General features: G+C 44.0%; 1 protein-coding gene across 1 annotated transcript; it reads right to left on the reverse strand.

Moving 5' to 3' along the window:
• Positions 1 to 4,461: 4,461 nt before the first annotated feature.
• Positions 4,462 to 5,959, reverse strand: LOC115109003 (small nuclear ribonucleoprotein F-like). Its single transcript, XM_029633547.2, has 4 exons — positions 5,873 to 5,959; positions 5,442 to 5,567; positions 5,153 to 5,217; positions 4,462 to 4,750 (listed from the first exon to the last, which is right to left on the reverse strand). Exons 1-4 carry the CDS (start codon positions 5,873 to 5,875, stop codon positions 4,681 to 4,683), a joined length of 264 nt encoding a protein of 87 aa, XP_029489407.1. The 5' UTR covers positions 5,876 to 5,959; the 3' UTR covers positions 4,462 to 4,680.
• Positions 5,960 to 17,362: the final 11,403 nt, after the last annotated feature.

Genomic DNA, 17,362 nt, shown 5'->3' on the forward strand with positions numbered 1-17,362 from the left:
CCATCTTGAACAACACACCCACTCTCCACCTGATTCACTTAACTTTTTTGAACTCGATGGCCAAAATCGGTGAGAAGGCCTAGGCGGGCTGCCGCCAGCAGCTCTGAGACAGGCTAATTAGATGCAACTACACTACATGACCAGAAGTATGTGGAACCCTGCTCGTCGAACATCAATTTCCGAAATCATGGGCATTAATATGGAGTTGGTCCCCCTTCACTGCTATAACAGCCTCCACTCTTCTGGGAAGGCTTTCCACTCGATGTTGGAACATTGCTGAGGGGACTTGCTTCCATTCAGCCACAAGATCATTAGTGAGGTCGGGCAATGATGTTGGACGATTAGGCCTGGCTCAAGTTGGCGTTCCAATTCATCCCAAAGGTGTTCGATGAAGTTGAGGTCAGGGCTCTGTGCAAGCCAATACAGTTCTTCCACACTGATCTCGACAAACCATTGTGTATGGACCTCTCTTTGTGCACGGGGGCATTGTCATGTTGAAACAGGAAAGGGGCAAACTGTTGCCACAAAGTTCGAAGCACAGAATCGTCTAGAATGTCATTCTATGCTGTAGTTTTAAGATTTCCCTTCACTGGAACTACATGAAAAACAGCCCCAGACCATTATTCCTCCTCCACCAAACTTTACAGTTGGCACCATGCATTCGGGTCGATAGCGTTACCTGGCATCCGCCAAACCCAGATTTGTCTGTCGGACTGCCAGATGTTGAAGGGAACGTGTTTCCATTGCTCCAGTGTCCAATGGCGGCAAGCTTTACACCACTCCAGCTAACACTTGGCATTGCGCATGGTGATCTTAGGCTGTGTGGCTGCTTGGCCATGGAAACCCATTTCAAGAAGCTTCCGAAGAATTGTTCTTGTGCTGATGTTGCTTCCAGAGGAAGTTTGGAACTCAGTGTGTTGCAACTGAGGATAGATGATTTTTACGGACTACGCGCATCAGCACTCGGCGGTCCCTTTCTGTGAGCTTGTGAGCTTCCACTTCGCGGATTAGCCGTTGTTGCTCCTAGATGTTTCCACTTCACAGTAACAGCACTTACAGTTGACCAGGACAGCTCTAGCAGGGCAGAAATGTGATGAACTGACTTGTTGGAAAGGCCATTCTACTGCCAATGTTTGTCTATGGAGATTACATGGCTGTGTGCTCGATTTTATACACCTGTCAGCAAATTTGAAGGGGTGTCCACATACTTTGTATATATAATGTAAACTCAGCAAAAAAAAAAAATGTCCTAACATAACAAGATTCAACAACTGAGACATAAACTGAACAAGTTCCACAGACTTGTGACTAACAGAAATTGAATGATGTGTCCCTGAACAAAGGGGGGTGGGGGTGGGGGTCAAAATCAAAAGTAACAGTCAGTATCTGGTGTGGCCACCAGCTGCATTTAAGTACTGCAGTGCATCTTCTCCTCATGGACTGCACCAGATTTTCCAGTTCTTGCTGTGAGATGTTACCCCACTCTTCCACCAAGGCACCTGCAAGTTCCCGGACATTTTGGGGGGGAATGGCCCTAGACCTCACCCTCCGATTCCAACAGGTCCCAGACATGCTCAATGGGATTGAGATCCAGGCTCTTCGCTGGCCATGGCAGAACACTGACATTCCTGTCTTGCAGGAAATTACGCACAGAACGAGCAGTGTGGCTGGTGGCATTGTCATGCTGGAAGGTCATGTCAGGATGAGCCTGCAGGAAGGGTCCAACATGAGGGAGCAGGATGTCTTCCCTGTAACGCACAGCGCTGAGATTGCCTGCAAATGACAACAAGCTCAGTCATGAAGGACCCTCCACCTCCAAATCGATCCCACTCCAGAGTACAGGCCTCATTCCTTCGACGATAAACGCGAATCCAATCATCACGTTTCTTTTTTTTGCTGAGTTTATATTGTCTGTCTGACTCACCTACAACCCATGTAGATTGGACAACACAAACACGTCGGTTGCTACATGTGGAAATTAAAAAGGGTGGTTGCTTTCAAAGGTATTTATAACAAAAAACAAACATTTTAACATAGGTATGAGATGACAGATCATGGGCCTCCAGATCTCGTGGGCCCCCCCGCCATGTGGAGGTTTCTGCTCCACTATTGGGTGAACTCGAGACTTTGCTGCTGTTATTGAGCAAGTGGATAACAAAAAATGTCCATCCTACGCAATTCAAGAGTCACAAAAATTTCACAGCTGAGACGTCAGATTGGAAGGAAAGAGGATGGGGATCATGTTTTTTTTACCGGTCAATTTGATTATATTATCATAAGATCAATATATTAAGCAAGCATCATCCTCCACCAGGAGACAAGCGGCCGTCATCCCCGATGTGCCAGAGAAAGCAGAGGCCTCAGTGACGAGGTTTGGATGTAAGTTTCCTGTTTTTATTGATAAACCATTTTTTGTATTGGTGTTTGTTGACATATGTAACCAGGGTAGTGGTTAAAAAAGGTGGGTAAACCTGAGGTAAATTTGAGTAAACCCCTTAATGCAAAAAAAGTAATAATGAACATATCTACCATAATAAATTCATAGCCCTATTCTCAAAATAAGACTGAAACTGGGTTTACCTTCCACTACATGACCATAGGAATTGACAAGACAGCACAAACAGATCTGGGACCAGACTAATATTTGTGTTATCATAAGCTCTTCCATTTTGTTTTCTCTGCGGTCTCCTCTCCTCCATGGAGCCAGAGTTGTGTTACTCAAAGTAAACCCCAGGGACAAGCTGAACGTACTGACTGACCTGGATGAGCAGAACCTGTCCTACATTCTGAACTTCCAGGAGGCGGCCAAGGACGAGATCCACAAAACCTGACACAGGAAGAAATGTAAGGAAGGGCAGTTGGGCATACAATTCATATTGGACAAATCCAAGCAGTCCCTCATTTCTTCCGTTTCATGCCTAATGAACACTACCAAGGCCGTATCCTTTGCATATGTGACTGCTAACTAGCCTGATCCAAGATGTTCAGTGCATGGGAAAGTATTCAAACCCCTTTGACTTTTTCCACAATTTGTTACATTAAAACCTTATTCTAAAAGGGATTACATAAAAATAAACTATCATTAATATACACATAATGAGAAAGCGAACAGGTTTTTATGTCTGCAAATGTATTAAAAATAAACAGAATTACCTTATTTACATAAGTATTCAGACCATTTGCTATGAGACTCGAAATTGAGATCAGGTGCATCCTGTTTTCATTGATCATCCTTGAGATGTTTCTACAACTTGATTGGAGTCCACCTGTGGTAAATTAAATTGATTGAACATGATTTGGAAAGGCGCACACCCGTCTATATAAGGTCCCACAGTTGACAGTGCATGTCAGAGCAAAAACCAAGCTATGAGGTCGAAGGAATTGGCCGTAGAGATCAGAGTCAGGATTCTGTCGGGGTAAAGATCTGGGGAAAGGGTACTAGAACATTTCTGCAGCATTGAAGGTGCCCAAGAACACAGCGGCCTCCATCATTCTTAAATAGAAGAAGTTAGGAACCACCAAGACTCTTCCTAGAGCTGGCACTCAGCCCCAGGGTTCCTCTATGGAGATGGGAGAACCTTCCAGAAGGACAACCATCTATGTAGCACTCCACCAATTAGGCCTTTATGGTAGAGTGGACAGACGGAAGCCTCCAAATACAGGTGTGCAAAGCTTGTAGCATCATACCCAAGAAGACTCTGGGCTGTAATCATTGCCAAGGGTGCTTCAACAAAGTACTGAGTAAAGGGTCTGAATACTTATTTAAATGTGATAGTTTATTTTGAATACATAATACAACTTACTACATTTGGAGTAGGCATATGAAAGCAGACTGGCACCCAGCCTAACTGCTAACACTGTGTCCATCTACTTGTGTAACATACAGGGAGAGTGAGACCCGCATACTGGTGCAGCAGATAGACATCGTGAAAAACACCATTCAGAGGGAGGAAAAGACCTCTGAGCTGGAGCATAAGTTCAGGATCTTCTCCTTTGGAGAGTACAGGGCTGACATAAGGATGGGCACGGTCATTTGAATATCCGAACGGACATTAGTATTTGAATACCTGGGAGAGTATTCAGTGGTATAGTGGTGCCTGAAGTATAGTTTTAATGGTTTGTTTCCCAAACAGCCCACCAGGCTAAGGAAAGCCAGCCTGTGTGAAAAATTGAGAAACAGTGACATACAATCTGAATGATCATGACAGACCGCTCTAAATTTCAGTTCAGATCGAATTGCCATAAGGTTGGCGTCTGAAGACATTTACTGATTATAAATGAGCTTTTATGTTAGGTCTATATTTTAGCTAGCTTAAGCCAAAGAAGGATTTACAAAAATGTGCTACTCAAATGTGCCATTGTCTGTTATTTCAGTTAGATCTATAATTAAATGTCCTGTATACTTTGATTATAAAATAGCTCAATTGTTTAATATTCACCACAAAATACCATAAAAAGATGTTCCTGAAAAGTGCAATATGCACAATTTTATTATCCTTGTGCCATGAGGGGCACAACAGCTTGGTTCATCATCATCATATAAAAAATACATAACTGTTTTCACAACAAGATGTTTTTCATTAAAAAAACGAGGACTAATCCAGTGAACAAGATTAGCGTCCGGATGAAAAATAAAATAAACTAAAGAAAGTAGAAGAAGCCTGCTGAAGCATTCAGCTTTCAAGCATCTTTCATTTCCCCATCCTCTTCCTCCTCTTCTACTCCTCTTATGAACAAGACATTGTTGCATCTGTGTGGAGGGGAAACACATGGAAACTGTTAGCTCAGTGCAGGCTGGTTCTATGACAGAGAGAAGGGCTGGTTCTATGACACAGAGAAGGGCTGGTTCTATGACACAGAGAAGGGCTGGTTCTATGACACAGAGAAGGGCTGGTTCTATGACACAGAGAAGGGCTGGTTCTATGACAGAGAGAAGGGCTAATTCTACAATCAGAGGAGATATGGATGTAGCCTGGTCCCAGGTCTGTTTGTGTTGTCTTGAAACTCCTATGGTCATTGTCACACCAAACTATGATGACCATAATAGGAGTTAACAAGGCAGCACAAACAGATCTGGGGACCAGGCTAATGTGTGTGTAATCATAAGCTATGTGAAATGCAAGTAAACCAATGAGCATTCCACTGAACTTACCTGACAAGCACCTCTCCTAGGTGTCCAGCCAACGCTCCATCTACGTACTCTTCAGTGTTGGCCAACTATAATCAGAGACAATAGATTTTATAGCTATACTTTATAGATATGGACTATTATTATAGATATGTTACAGATGGCAATACAAAACCAGACATGTACATTTGTATGGCTCTGGATGTAATTGTGTGCATTGGGTAATCATTCCAGAACTTGCTGTACAATGGTGCATTTTTCCATTTGAGGATAATAAAGTTCACACATTTTAGACATCGTCTGGTCCACGTACCTGCATGTTCATGTAGCTGTCCACGGACACCAGGTATCCCTTGTATTCCATACCCCACTTCAGCTTCACCATCACGGGCTTACCAGTAAGACCATTCAGAAACGGTTTGGGATTCAGCGGTAAACTCTGAAATGATATAATTCACACGTGTTGTTGAGACTAGCTAGCATTAGTGCACATTTGATCACATTAGCTCCATCTCACAGCTTGCTACTTATATTCATAGCTAGTCAAACTAGCCTTTCACATACAGTGCAAAGCAAAAGCGGCTAACAAGTTAGCTAGCTAACTAGCTAGCTATATGGATAATCCCAACAAAAGGGCACAATGCGAATTTATGATAGCTACTCAAATTCAATTTATGATAGCCTGGCCCTTCACTACATATTATCAATACTCATCCAACACCTCATAGTATAGTCTATATTTACCATTTTGATTTTGTATGAGCTCCAACGAAAACTACACGCTGTTGTTGGTTGCAGGAAGTAATGGTGAACTCTTATGTTTAAAAAAAATGGCGGTTGGCAACCAAAAGGTGCACTACTGCCACCAACTGGACTGGAGTGTACATGCTTCTTCTTCTTCTTCTTCTTCTTCTTCTTCTTCTTCTTCTTCTTCATCTGATCCAACCCTAGGCCAACGATCTGAGAGGACGGGACACTACCACTCAATACACCCTGTAACTTTTCTCATACCCCCAAGTACTTTTCTGCAGCTTACGTTCCATCTCTGCGGTACAGTTGATAACCATTTCTATGAACACTAAGAAGCCAACCTAACTGAAACATATATCACTCATTGGCCAATCCCTCTTTTCTGGCAAAGATCTACTATTCAAATAAAATAAAATTGTATTGGTCACATACAAATGTATAAATATTTGGGCGAGCAATGTCGTAGCAGCATAGAATAAAATACAGTAGAATAGAATATAATACAGTATATATATGAGATGATTGGTGCAAAATATGTAAACATTATTAAAGTGACTAGTGGCCAGTGATTTCAAGTCTATGTATTTAGGGCAGCAGCCTCTAAGGTGCCAGTGATGGCTATTTAACAGTCTGATGGCCTTGAGATAGAAGCTGTTTTTCAGTTTCTTGGTCCCAGCTTTGACGCACCTGTACTGACCTCGCCTTCTGGAAGATAGCGGGGTGAACAGGCAGTGGCTCGGGTGGTGGTTGTCCTCAATGATCTTTTTGGCCTTCCTGTGACATCGGGTGTTGTAGGTGTCCTGGAGAGTTTGCCACCGGTGATGCGTTGTGCATACCACACCACCGTCTGGAGAGCCCTGCGATTGCGGGCAATGCAGTTGCCGTACCAGGCAGTGATACAGCCCGACAGGATGCTCTAAATTGTGCATCTCTAAAAGTGTGTGAGGGTTTTAGGTGTCTTCAGTCACTTTCTTCAGAAGATAGTCATTTAGTTCAGTTACCTTTGCTTTCTTAGCTACAGGAACAATGGTGGACATGTTGAAGCATGCGGGGACAGCAGACTAGGATAGGGAGAGACTGAATATGTCCATAAACACTACAGCCAGCTGGGCTGTGCATGCTCTGAAGACGCAGCTAGGGATGCCGTTTATTCCGGTAGCCTTGCGAGGGTTAACACGCTTAAATGTCTTACTCACGTCAGCAACAGAGAAGGAGAGCCCACAGTCCTTGGTAGCTGGCCGTGTTGGGGGCACTGTGTTATCCTCAAAGCGGGCGAAGAAGGTGTTTAGCTTATCCGGAAGTAAGACGTCGGTGTCAGCGACGTGGCTGGTTTTCCCTTTGTAGTCTTTGATTGCCTGTAGACCCTGCCACATAGGTCTTGTGTCTGAGCCATTGAATTGCGACTCCACTTTGTCTCTGTTCAGTGTTGCGCAAATGCTGCCATCTATCCCGGTTTGGGTAGGTTTAATAGTCACAGTGGATACATAGTAGTCACATCTCCTATACATTTCCTGATAAACTCAGTCACCGTATCCATGTATTCGTCGATATTATTGTCATAGACTACCCGGAAAACTTATCCCAGTCCGCGTGCTCAAAACAATCTTGAAGCATGGATTCCGATTGGTCAGACCAGCGTTAAATAGTTCGTAGCACAGGTACTTCCTGTTTGAGTTTCCGCCTATGGGAAGGGAGGAGCAAAATGGAGTCGTGATCAGATTTGCCAAGGGGAGGGCGGGGGATGGTCTTGTAGGCATTTAGAAAAGCTGTGTAACAGTGGTCCAATGTTTTCTCAGAACGAATGCTACAGTCAATGTGTTGGTAGAACTTTGGAAGCGTTTTCCTCAGATTAGCTTTGTTAAAATCATCCCTGTCTTCAATAAATGCGGCCTCAGAATATGTGGTTTCCAGTTTGCATAGAGTTTCCAATGTCGTTCTTTGAGGGTCGTCGTGGTATCGGCTTGAGGAGGAATATTCACGGGTGTGACTATAACCCGAAGAGAATTCTCTTGGTAGGTAATACGGATGACATTTGATGGTGAGGTATTCTAGTTCGGGTGAACCAAAGGACTTGAGTTTCTGTATGTTATCACAATCACACCATGAGTAGTTCATCATGAAACATACACCCCCACTCTTCTTCTTCCCGGAGAGATCTTTATTCCCGTGATGAACTGAGAACCCAACTGGCTGTATGAACTCAGACAGTATAACCCGAGAGACCCATGTTTCTGTGAAACAGAGTATGTTACAATCCCTGATGTCTCTGTGGAAGGAAATCCTCGCCCTGAGCTCGTCAACTTTATTATCCAGAGACTGAACACTAGCAAGTTATATACTCGGAAGTGGTGGGTGGTGTGGGCGCCTCCTGAGTCGGACTAGGAGTCCACACCGAGTACCTCATCTCTGCCGGTGGTGTTTTGGATCAGCCTCTGGAATCAGTTCAATTGCCCTGGGAACAAAGCATCCATTTCGGAAATGTCGTATTCCTGGTCGTAATAGTGGTAATGCTGGTGAGTTACCGGCATAAAAAAACAATATATACTGGAAAGTTGCTTATGGGCTAGAATCTTTCGGCGCCATCTTCATTCACATGGATCTTCTCACCCTTAATCCAGCATCCTCTAGCCTCCTCTACTTTCTTCACTGCCTCAGCGTACGACATCCAGCATACGAAATCCATTATACTTTGTTATACAAAAGGGAAAAGGGAGAAAAATATATATGTATATAAATATATATATATATATATATATATATATATATATACAAGTTTGGACACTTGTCTGTACCCACCTCTCCTAAGGTTCCGTTCACGTGGTCCCCAGCTACTGACTGGGGATCTCAAACACCGTTTCACCACAGCTCCCATCTTAGTTCATCCTGATCCGTCCCGCCAGTTTGTGGTGGAGGCCGATGTTCCGGATGTCGGAGTGTAGACTGTTCTGTCCCAGCATTCTGCCCTGGACCTCAAGTTACATCCCTGCACCTTCTTCTCCTACCGCCTCAATGCCATGGAGAGGAATTACGATGTGGGGAATTGTGAGCTTCTCGTGGTGAAGAATGGTGTAGGAGAGTAGAGGCACTGGCTGGAGGGGGCGGAACATCCGTTCATTGTGTGGAATGACCATAAGTACCTGGAATATCTCCGCACCGCCAAGTGTCTCAATTCCAGGCAAGCTAGGTTAGGCCCTGGTTTTTGAACCAGGCCCTGGTTCAACTTTCCCTCTCATACCGACCAGGATCCAAGAATGTCAAACCAGATATGCTGTCACGCCGCTATAGCCACCCGGCTACAACCCAGGAACCTGAGACCATCCTTCCCACCTTGTGCCGTGCGATGGCATTCAGCTGAGGAATAGGTTCGTGAGGTGCAGCGTTCCGAGCCGAACCCCGGGGGGCCAGATAACTTGATGTTTGTTCCTGACGTGGTCTGCTCCTTGGTCCTGGAGTGGGCTTGCCTGCCACCCAGGCTCCCGTCGGATCCTGGCCTTTGTGCGACAACGCTTTTGGTGGCCTACCATGGTCCCGGACATCTCCGCGTTCGTCGCTGCCTGCACGGTCTGTGTGCAGAGCAAGACTCTTTGGCAAGCTCCGGCTAGTCCCCTTCAACCTGTCCCTCACCGTCCCTGGTCTCACATATCCCTGGACTTCGTCACAGATCTTCCCTCGTCAGAAGGCAACACCGCCATCCTGACAGTAGTGGTTTTTAAAAGCTGCCCACTTCATTCCTCTCCCCAAGCTACCCTCTGCCAAAGAGACGGCCCAGCACATGGTGCAGAACATCTTCCGGATCCATCGACTCCCGGTGGACATGGTCTCCGACCAGAGTCCTCAGTTCTCATCCAGGTTCTGGAATGCGTCCTGCATGCTCATTGGGTCATCGGCCAGCCTGTCCTCCAGGTTCCACCCTCAGTTCAACGACCAGTCGGAGTGAGCCAATCAAGACCTGGCGACAACTCTTCTCTGCCTTGTCTCTGCCAACCCCACCACCTGGAGCCAGCAACTCATGTGAGTTGAATACACCCACAACACCCTGCCCTGCTCACCACTGTGCTCTCGTTTTTTGAGTGTTCCCTGAGTTATCAGCCCCCACTCTTCCCGGGGCAAGAGGAAGAGGTTGGAATACCCTCGGCACAGATGTTTGTCTGCCACTGTCGCTGTATCTGGAAGAGAGCCCGGTCGGCTCTTCTCAAGACCACCTTCAAGTATCGATGACAAGCGGACCACCGGACCCCGGCTCCCAGTATCGTCTCAGGCAGAGGGTATGGCTATCCACTTGAGACCTGCCCTTCCTTGGGTGGAGTCCCGCAAACTCCCCCGCTTCATCGGCCCTTTCCCCATCTCCAAGATTATTAGCCCCTCTGCTGTTCACCTTCTGTTGCCCCGTACATACCCTCCGTATACATCCCACTTTTCATGTCTCTAGGATTAAACCTATGTCTCACAGCCCTTTGTCTCCTGTTTCTAGGCCCACCTCTCTTCCCCCGTCTCATTGACAGCCAACCTGCGTACACGTTGAGGCGCCTCCTGAAGATTCGACCGAGGGGCAGGGGATTCCAGTACCTGGTTGACTGGGAGGGTTATGGCCCGGAGGAGCGGTGCTGGGTCCTCGTCAGGGACATCCTGGACCCAAGCTTCATCGCTGAGTTCCAACGCCGTCACCCTGGTCAACCAGGCATGAGGGGGGGGGGGGGGAATACTGTCACACCCTGAACTGTTTCACCTGTCTTTGTGCTTGTATCCACCCCCCTCCAGGTGTCGCCCATCTTCCCCATTACCCAGTGTACTTATACCTGTGTTCTCTGTTTGTCTGTTGCCAGTTCATTTTGTTTGGTCAAGCCTACCAATGTTCTTTCCCGTGCTCCTGTCCGTCTCTAGTTCCTGTTTTCTAGCTTACCCGGTTTTTGACCATTCTGTCTGTCTTGATCCTGAACCTGCCTGTCATTTTTTACCTTGTTATACCACCCTGGATTATTGACCTCTGCCTGCCCTGACCCTGAGTCTGCCAGCTGTTCTGTACCTTCGGACCCTGCTCTGGACTACTGAACTCTGCCTGCCCTTGACCTGTCGTTTGCCTGCCCCCTGTTTTTGTAATAAACCTATGTTACTTCGAAACTGTCTGCATCTGGGTCTTCTCCTGAGCCGTGACAGTGATAGAGCCTAGTCTACTGATGATGACTTTAAAAAAAACATTGACAATGTTGCAGAATTCCTTAGCAATGGATTCAGTTAGGGTGCCCAAAATCAGAGCTCGAAAAAGTTGGCTGCAGTCCTGCGAGACTCATCAATTCCTACCAGACCTGGATTCAAATACTTTTAAAAATCGTTCAATTATTAAAGAGTATGCTTTAGCCTGCCTGGAGTGACAGGTGGACAGGGTTTGTACTTTATGAACTGTTCTAATGGTTCCCGTTGCAACAGGCAAGATTAACAAATCACAGATATCGTATTTGAAGGTCTAATTCCCACCCAGACACAGGATATCGCTCAGCAGCATTGATCCCTATTTTTAGGACATGTTTCTACCATGGTCAGTAATCCTATTGTATATTCATCATCTACCAATGGAAAGGACAACCTGAGAAACGATCTGTATCATTAAAGAGAAATGTAATAAGGAACCATTAGAACAACATAATGAAAACCAACAACATAATGAAAACCATTCCTGATCTGCACCTGTTATTGATGGAGAGTGACCAATCTGTTAGGATAACACTACTCTACTGGCACAGTCTGGTAGCATCTGAATATGACACTGCCTGAGGCAACCTGGTACACACAGAACATTGAGCAAGATTTACAAGCCTAGAACCCCTACACTTAGCAAGTACAGTGTTAAAAGTAGGCTGTCTAGTTGGTTCCATAACAGTACTGAAGGTGTTGACTAACCAGATATTGTGGTTGTGTCAATGATGCAGATATATAGCATTGACCTTATTTTGACCTGCTTGACAGAAGGCCAGCATGTAATTAGCAGTCAAAACATGTAATAAAATATGTTGTTTGTCTGAGTGCTACACGTGGCCAGACAGACAGACAGACACACACACACACACACACACATACATACATACATACATACATACATACATACATACATACATACATACATACATACATACATACATGGGCATTACCAGATTATCCTCCTGTTTGGTCCTCAGTGCTCCATGCTCCTTGCAGGGTCCAGGAGAGGGGGGGGGCAGCATCCATAAAACAAACAGATGTCCTCACCTAGCTACAGCAGGCTACAGTTACTTCAGAACAGCTTGAGTTATCCATCTGTCACTTCAACAGACTTCAACAAAACACTTCAATACTACCCACCACCCCAAAGAAACAAACTCATAGGTTATTATTGTGTAATTATAATTTTACCATGTAATACCAAAGTAAACACCCGTTTTTTTGGTTGCTGGTATTCTACTGTTTTCCCATTACCTGACAGCTGCAAATAATATTCAATCACTACATAAATAATATCAGGTTCTTTCAGTAACGTGAATTTGTGATGCTTTTAACACCATGGTCATAAGGTTGGCGGTATCCATCATGTCTTCATGCTGTGCATGGCCTTGACCCGTAGAAACAGGAACAACATCCACCCAGTGTTGTGCTGGGCACATATCCGCTACTGAAAGCACAAGGAAAACAAAGCCCATGCACTTTGCTTTTTCTACACGCTGGCTATGAAAATGTTAGCTGTTAAACTTTGGAGGAGGAGGTCTGAGGTTGAAATGGAATTATCAAGGATGGAGGAAGCAAGGATTTGATGGCTAGTGATGTTTTCAGTCACAGCCCGTCTGCAATCTTGTCTCTCATCATGTGACCCTTTCACCTTGTAATTGGTTCTTAATACAGTGACACTTTGTCATCCACCCTGTCATCAAGTTCCCTTATTAACAATCAATACTGCCCTTTAACCTGCAGTACTCCTTCTATGATGTTAGTAATGATTTCTCTCCTCATTGAGAAACACTACAGACACTGTCTAGGGAGGAAGAAGGTGGCTGAAACCTGGACTTGGACTGTGGGTCTTGAGGTGCGGAGGCAGGAATCTAATGAACTGTGCCATAATAGGCCGGGCCACATAAGCCATGTTACATTAGAAACATGCTTCAACCTTACCTATTCTAACAGAGGAGAATATAGAAGGGGTCATTTCAAGTGCCCTATAGCAGCATATAGCATTATACAAGGCTTTACATTTCACCCTAGCTGTCTAGCATGCCTGGTTGATTGTCTGACTTTTACAGGGACGTAGACGGGGACGTAGACGGATTCCCCCCAAGGGTCTCTCCAGTTCAGACATCTTTCCTGAAACAGTTTTCCATGTTTTGGGATTTTTTTTGTGTGGATTGAAAACATGTTGCTGATGCTTAGTCAAAGGCTAAAGGTGCATCAACCCAGCCCTGACCCATCTAATCATTAGAGGACATGCAGACATGAACCCCGTTCCCCGGAGACATAAAGCAGAATCCCGTCAGTCAGTGACGAGAGAGAGTCGCATCATTCGAAGAATGTCCTGAACCTGATCCGCTAGGATTGGGATGCCTGGGGGAAAAACAGAATGCTTCTCTCTTCTACCTCCAACACAAAACAAACGCACGCACACACACTGAAACATGAACACAAACCTTACAACATAGGACACACAACATTGTTGAATGCTTTTGTAACAAAACAAATTGTGCATGGAGACGAGCCTTGTTTTGACACAGTTTTACACACACTCTTGAGTCAGGCCAAAGTAAGAAAAACAGAAAGAGAATGATTCAGTGAGCCAGTGACAGGTCGGGCTCAAAGAAATAATGATTCACTCACACACATACACACACACACTCCTCCCTCCAACATTATATGACACAGGGGTGTCAAACTCATTCCATGGAGACCCTAGTGTCTGCAGGTTTTTTTCTCTCCTTTCAATTAAGCCCTAGACAACCAGACGTGGGGAGTTCCTTACTAATTGGTGACCTTAATTCATCAATCAAGTACAAGGGAGGAGTGAAAACACGCAGACACTCGGGCCTCCATGGAATGAGTTTGACCCCTGTGTACTAAGTATACACGACAAAGAGTCAGGCCAAAGTGAGAAAACGTAGAGAGTGCGGATGATTCAGTGAGACAGTGGCGAGTCGTGTTCATGTATTTACATTCATGACCTGAAATCTGACACCCTCACCTATTTATCTTAGCCCATCAGTCCCTCGTCCTTTCGCACTCTCTCTGACTCACTCTCATCATCAATCATCTACGGTGCCTTCAGAAAGTATTTCCACCCCTTGACTTTTTCCACATTTTGTTGTGTTACAGCCTCAATTTAAAATGGATTCAATTGAGATTTTGTCACGGGCATAAACACAGTACCCCATAATGTCAACGTTTTTTGACATTTTTACACATTTAATTAAATTAAAAGCTGAAATGTCTTGAGTCAATAAGTATTCCTTTGTTAGGGTTAGCCTAAATAAGTTCAGGAGTAAAAATTTGACTTGTTTCAGGAATCTAGGCGTATGTAGTGGGTCACTACTTCACAGGAGCCATTTGAACATAAACTTTTTTGATTTATCAAAATGTGTTTTTTGGCAGAAATGCCTTCTGGAAAATGTAAACTTTCATGTGCTTTAATAACACACTTGTATGCCATGTGTAAATACGAACAAAATTGTTAAATTAGAGCCTAGTTGGTTAAGCCACAGACAAAGTCAGCAACCTTCCCACTAGCCATGATTGGCTGAGATAATGAGTGGGCTGGACATGCCGAGAGAAGAGTTCAGATTGTTCTGCCATATAGAGGACTTCTGTCTATTTGAACTGGTCAGTCTCTGTTTGTATTTTTTAAATGTATTATTGTGTAGTGGAACTGCATAAGTGTTGATCTCCACTTTCTGGAGGATCGAGTTTTGAAATCAGTGGAATTAGAGTATGATAACTAAAGAGATGGAGAAAACACCTGTCTCCGGATTTCATCTTCAAACTAAGGGCAACCATGGCATGGAATCCATGATAGTCTAGCTAGCTACATTTTCAGATATGACATGTTTCTAATTTTGACAAAGTGGTTTAATTTCAGGCTAAAGTGTACTGTTAGCAAGCTAGCTGGCTGGCTGGCTCCCTAGCTAACGTTATGTGTATGATGTTATTATTCATATCCCAGAGCTGTTTGCTTAGCTAGTTAGAGCCTTATGTTAGCTAGCTGGCTGGCTCACTAGCTAACGTTACATGTATGATGTTATTATTTGTATCTCAGAGCCATTTTCTTTGCTAGTTAGAGCCTAATATTGAACCTGGGTGGTTAACTCCCAGCAGATTCATGCAGGTTAGTAACGACATGATTTGGTACTATGTTCATTGTTGTTTAACTAGCTAAAGTTAGCTGGCTGGCTCGCTAGCTAACGTATGATCTTACACATTGTATGGTCTTACACACTGTTCACTTAGCTAGGTGCATTGTTTACCTAGCTAGCTACGTGTCTTAACAAAAGACTCCACTATGCAAGAAACCATTTCGGGTGCGTTCCTAAATTCGGTCTGAGTATGCCAGAGTGCAGAATAACTGATGAATTTACAAACGCACAGCACCCGTGGAATATGGTCGGTGTCAGTAAACGTTGGCAAAAAAGCGAAATGAAATTGTTGCTGGTTAGGCTGTTTTCATGTTATCCAGAGGTAAACAAAACATTGGCCAGAGCATCAAGTGTGCGCTCTGAACGCTCCAAGAGCGAACGGAGATGGTGGGGCTAAAGCTTAAGAGGGTGTGAATGGTGCTAAATGGTTGTAGACAAAGAAGAGCTCTTCACCAGGTACCAAAACATTTAAAGGCCATTTTCTCAAAAGTGAGTTTACAAGTTTATCAACTTTCAAAGCAGAATTACTTTCCCATTGTTCCTCAAATATTCCCATTGTTCCTTTCCCATTGTTCCTCAGTGTATTATATACCATTTTGTAGCTCTGGGTCTCTACTTTTATCCAATGTAAAAAACACCATTTCTAATTTTGCTACATAAGAATTGAGCTGGTCGGTCACAAATGTGCTTACAAGTCACATAATAACTTGCATGGACTCACTCTGTGTGCAATAATAGGTCAATTATTTTTTTCTGACTACCTCATCTCTGTATCCCACACATACAATTATCTGTAAGGTCCCTCAGTCGAGCAGTGAATTTCAAACACAGATTCAACCACAAAGATCAGGGAGGTTTTCCAAACTGCTCAGGGATGTCACAATGAGGCCAATGGTGACTTTAAAACAGTTACAAAGTTTAATGGCTGGAATAGGAGAAGTGAGGATTGGTCACCAACATTGTAGTTACTCCACAATACTTACCTAAATGACAGAGTGGCAAAGAAATTAACTTTCTGTCCTGAATAGAAAGCGTTATGTTTGTGGCAAATTCAACACAACACATCCCTGAGTACCAGTCTTCATATTTTTAAGCATGGTGGTGGCTGCATCATGTTATGGCTATGCTTGTCATCGGCAAGGAGGGAGTTTTTTGGGGATAAAAAGAAACGGAATAAAGCTAAGCCCAGGAAAAACCCTAGAGACTAATCTGGTTCAGTCTGTTGCTTACCAAGACGGCATTGAATGTTTCTGAGTGGCCTAGTTACAGTTTTGACTTAAATCGGCTTGAAAATCTATGGCAAGACTTGAAATTGGTATAGATGTCTAGAAATGTATAAAAATGATCAACAATCAACTTAACAGAGCTTGAAGAATTTAAAAAATAATCAAGTGAAAATATTGTACAATCCAGGTGTGCAAAGCTCTTAGAGACTTACCCAGAAAGACTCAAAGCTGTAATCGCTGCCAAAGGTGATTCTAACATGTATTGACTCAGGGGCGGTGAATACGTATGTAAATGTGATATTTCTTTTTTTTTTTTATCCAAAAACATATTTTCACGTTGTCATTTTGGGGTATTGTGTGTAGATGAGTGAGAAAAACATATACTTAATCGATTTTGAATTCAGGCTGTAACACAGCAAAATGTGGAATAAGTATGAATATGTTCTGAAGGCACTGTTCTGATATATCAAAGTAGTAACCTATTCATGACAATGCAGTTGAACTTAAGCAAACACACCTGCACACATCCAAACACGCACATACAGTGTATCACCTCTTGTTGAAAGCTCTCTTTTTCTCTCTTTCATCCCCCTTTACTCTGGTGATATTATCATGACTTAGACAACTGGCTCACAAATGGCTGATTATTGTGGTCAAGGGTCAGATAACCCCAGGTCCAGGGTAGTCTGGCTGACAACTGTCAGGTGATGTTTATGTGTCTCAGTGTGCGTGTGTGTGTGTGTGTGTGTGTGTGTGTGTGTGTGTGTGTGTGTGTGTGTGTGTGTGTGTGTGTGTGTGTGTGTGTGTGTGTGTGTGTGTGTGTGTGTGTGTGTGTATTCTGAACAAAAATATAAATGCAACATGCAACAATTTCTAAGATTTTACTGAGTTACAGTTCATGA

Source organism: Oncorhynchus nerka, linkage group LG25 (assembly GCF_034236695.1).
Source record: "Oncorhynchus nerka isolate Pitt River linkage group LG25, Oner_Uvic_2.0, whole genome shotgun sequence".
NCBI classification, from domain to species: domain Eukaryota; kingdom Metazoa; phylum Chordata; class Actinopteri; order Salmoniformes; family Salmonidae; genus Oncorhynchus; species Oncorhynchus nerka.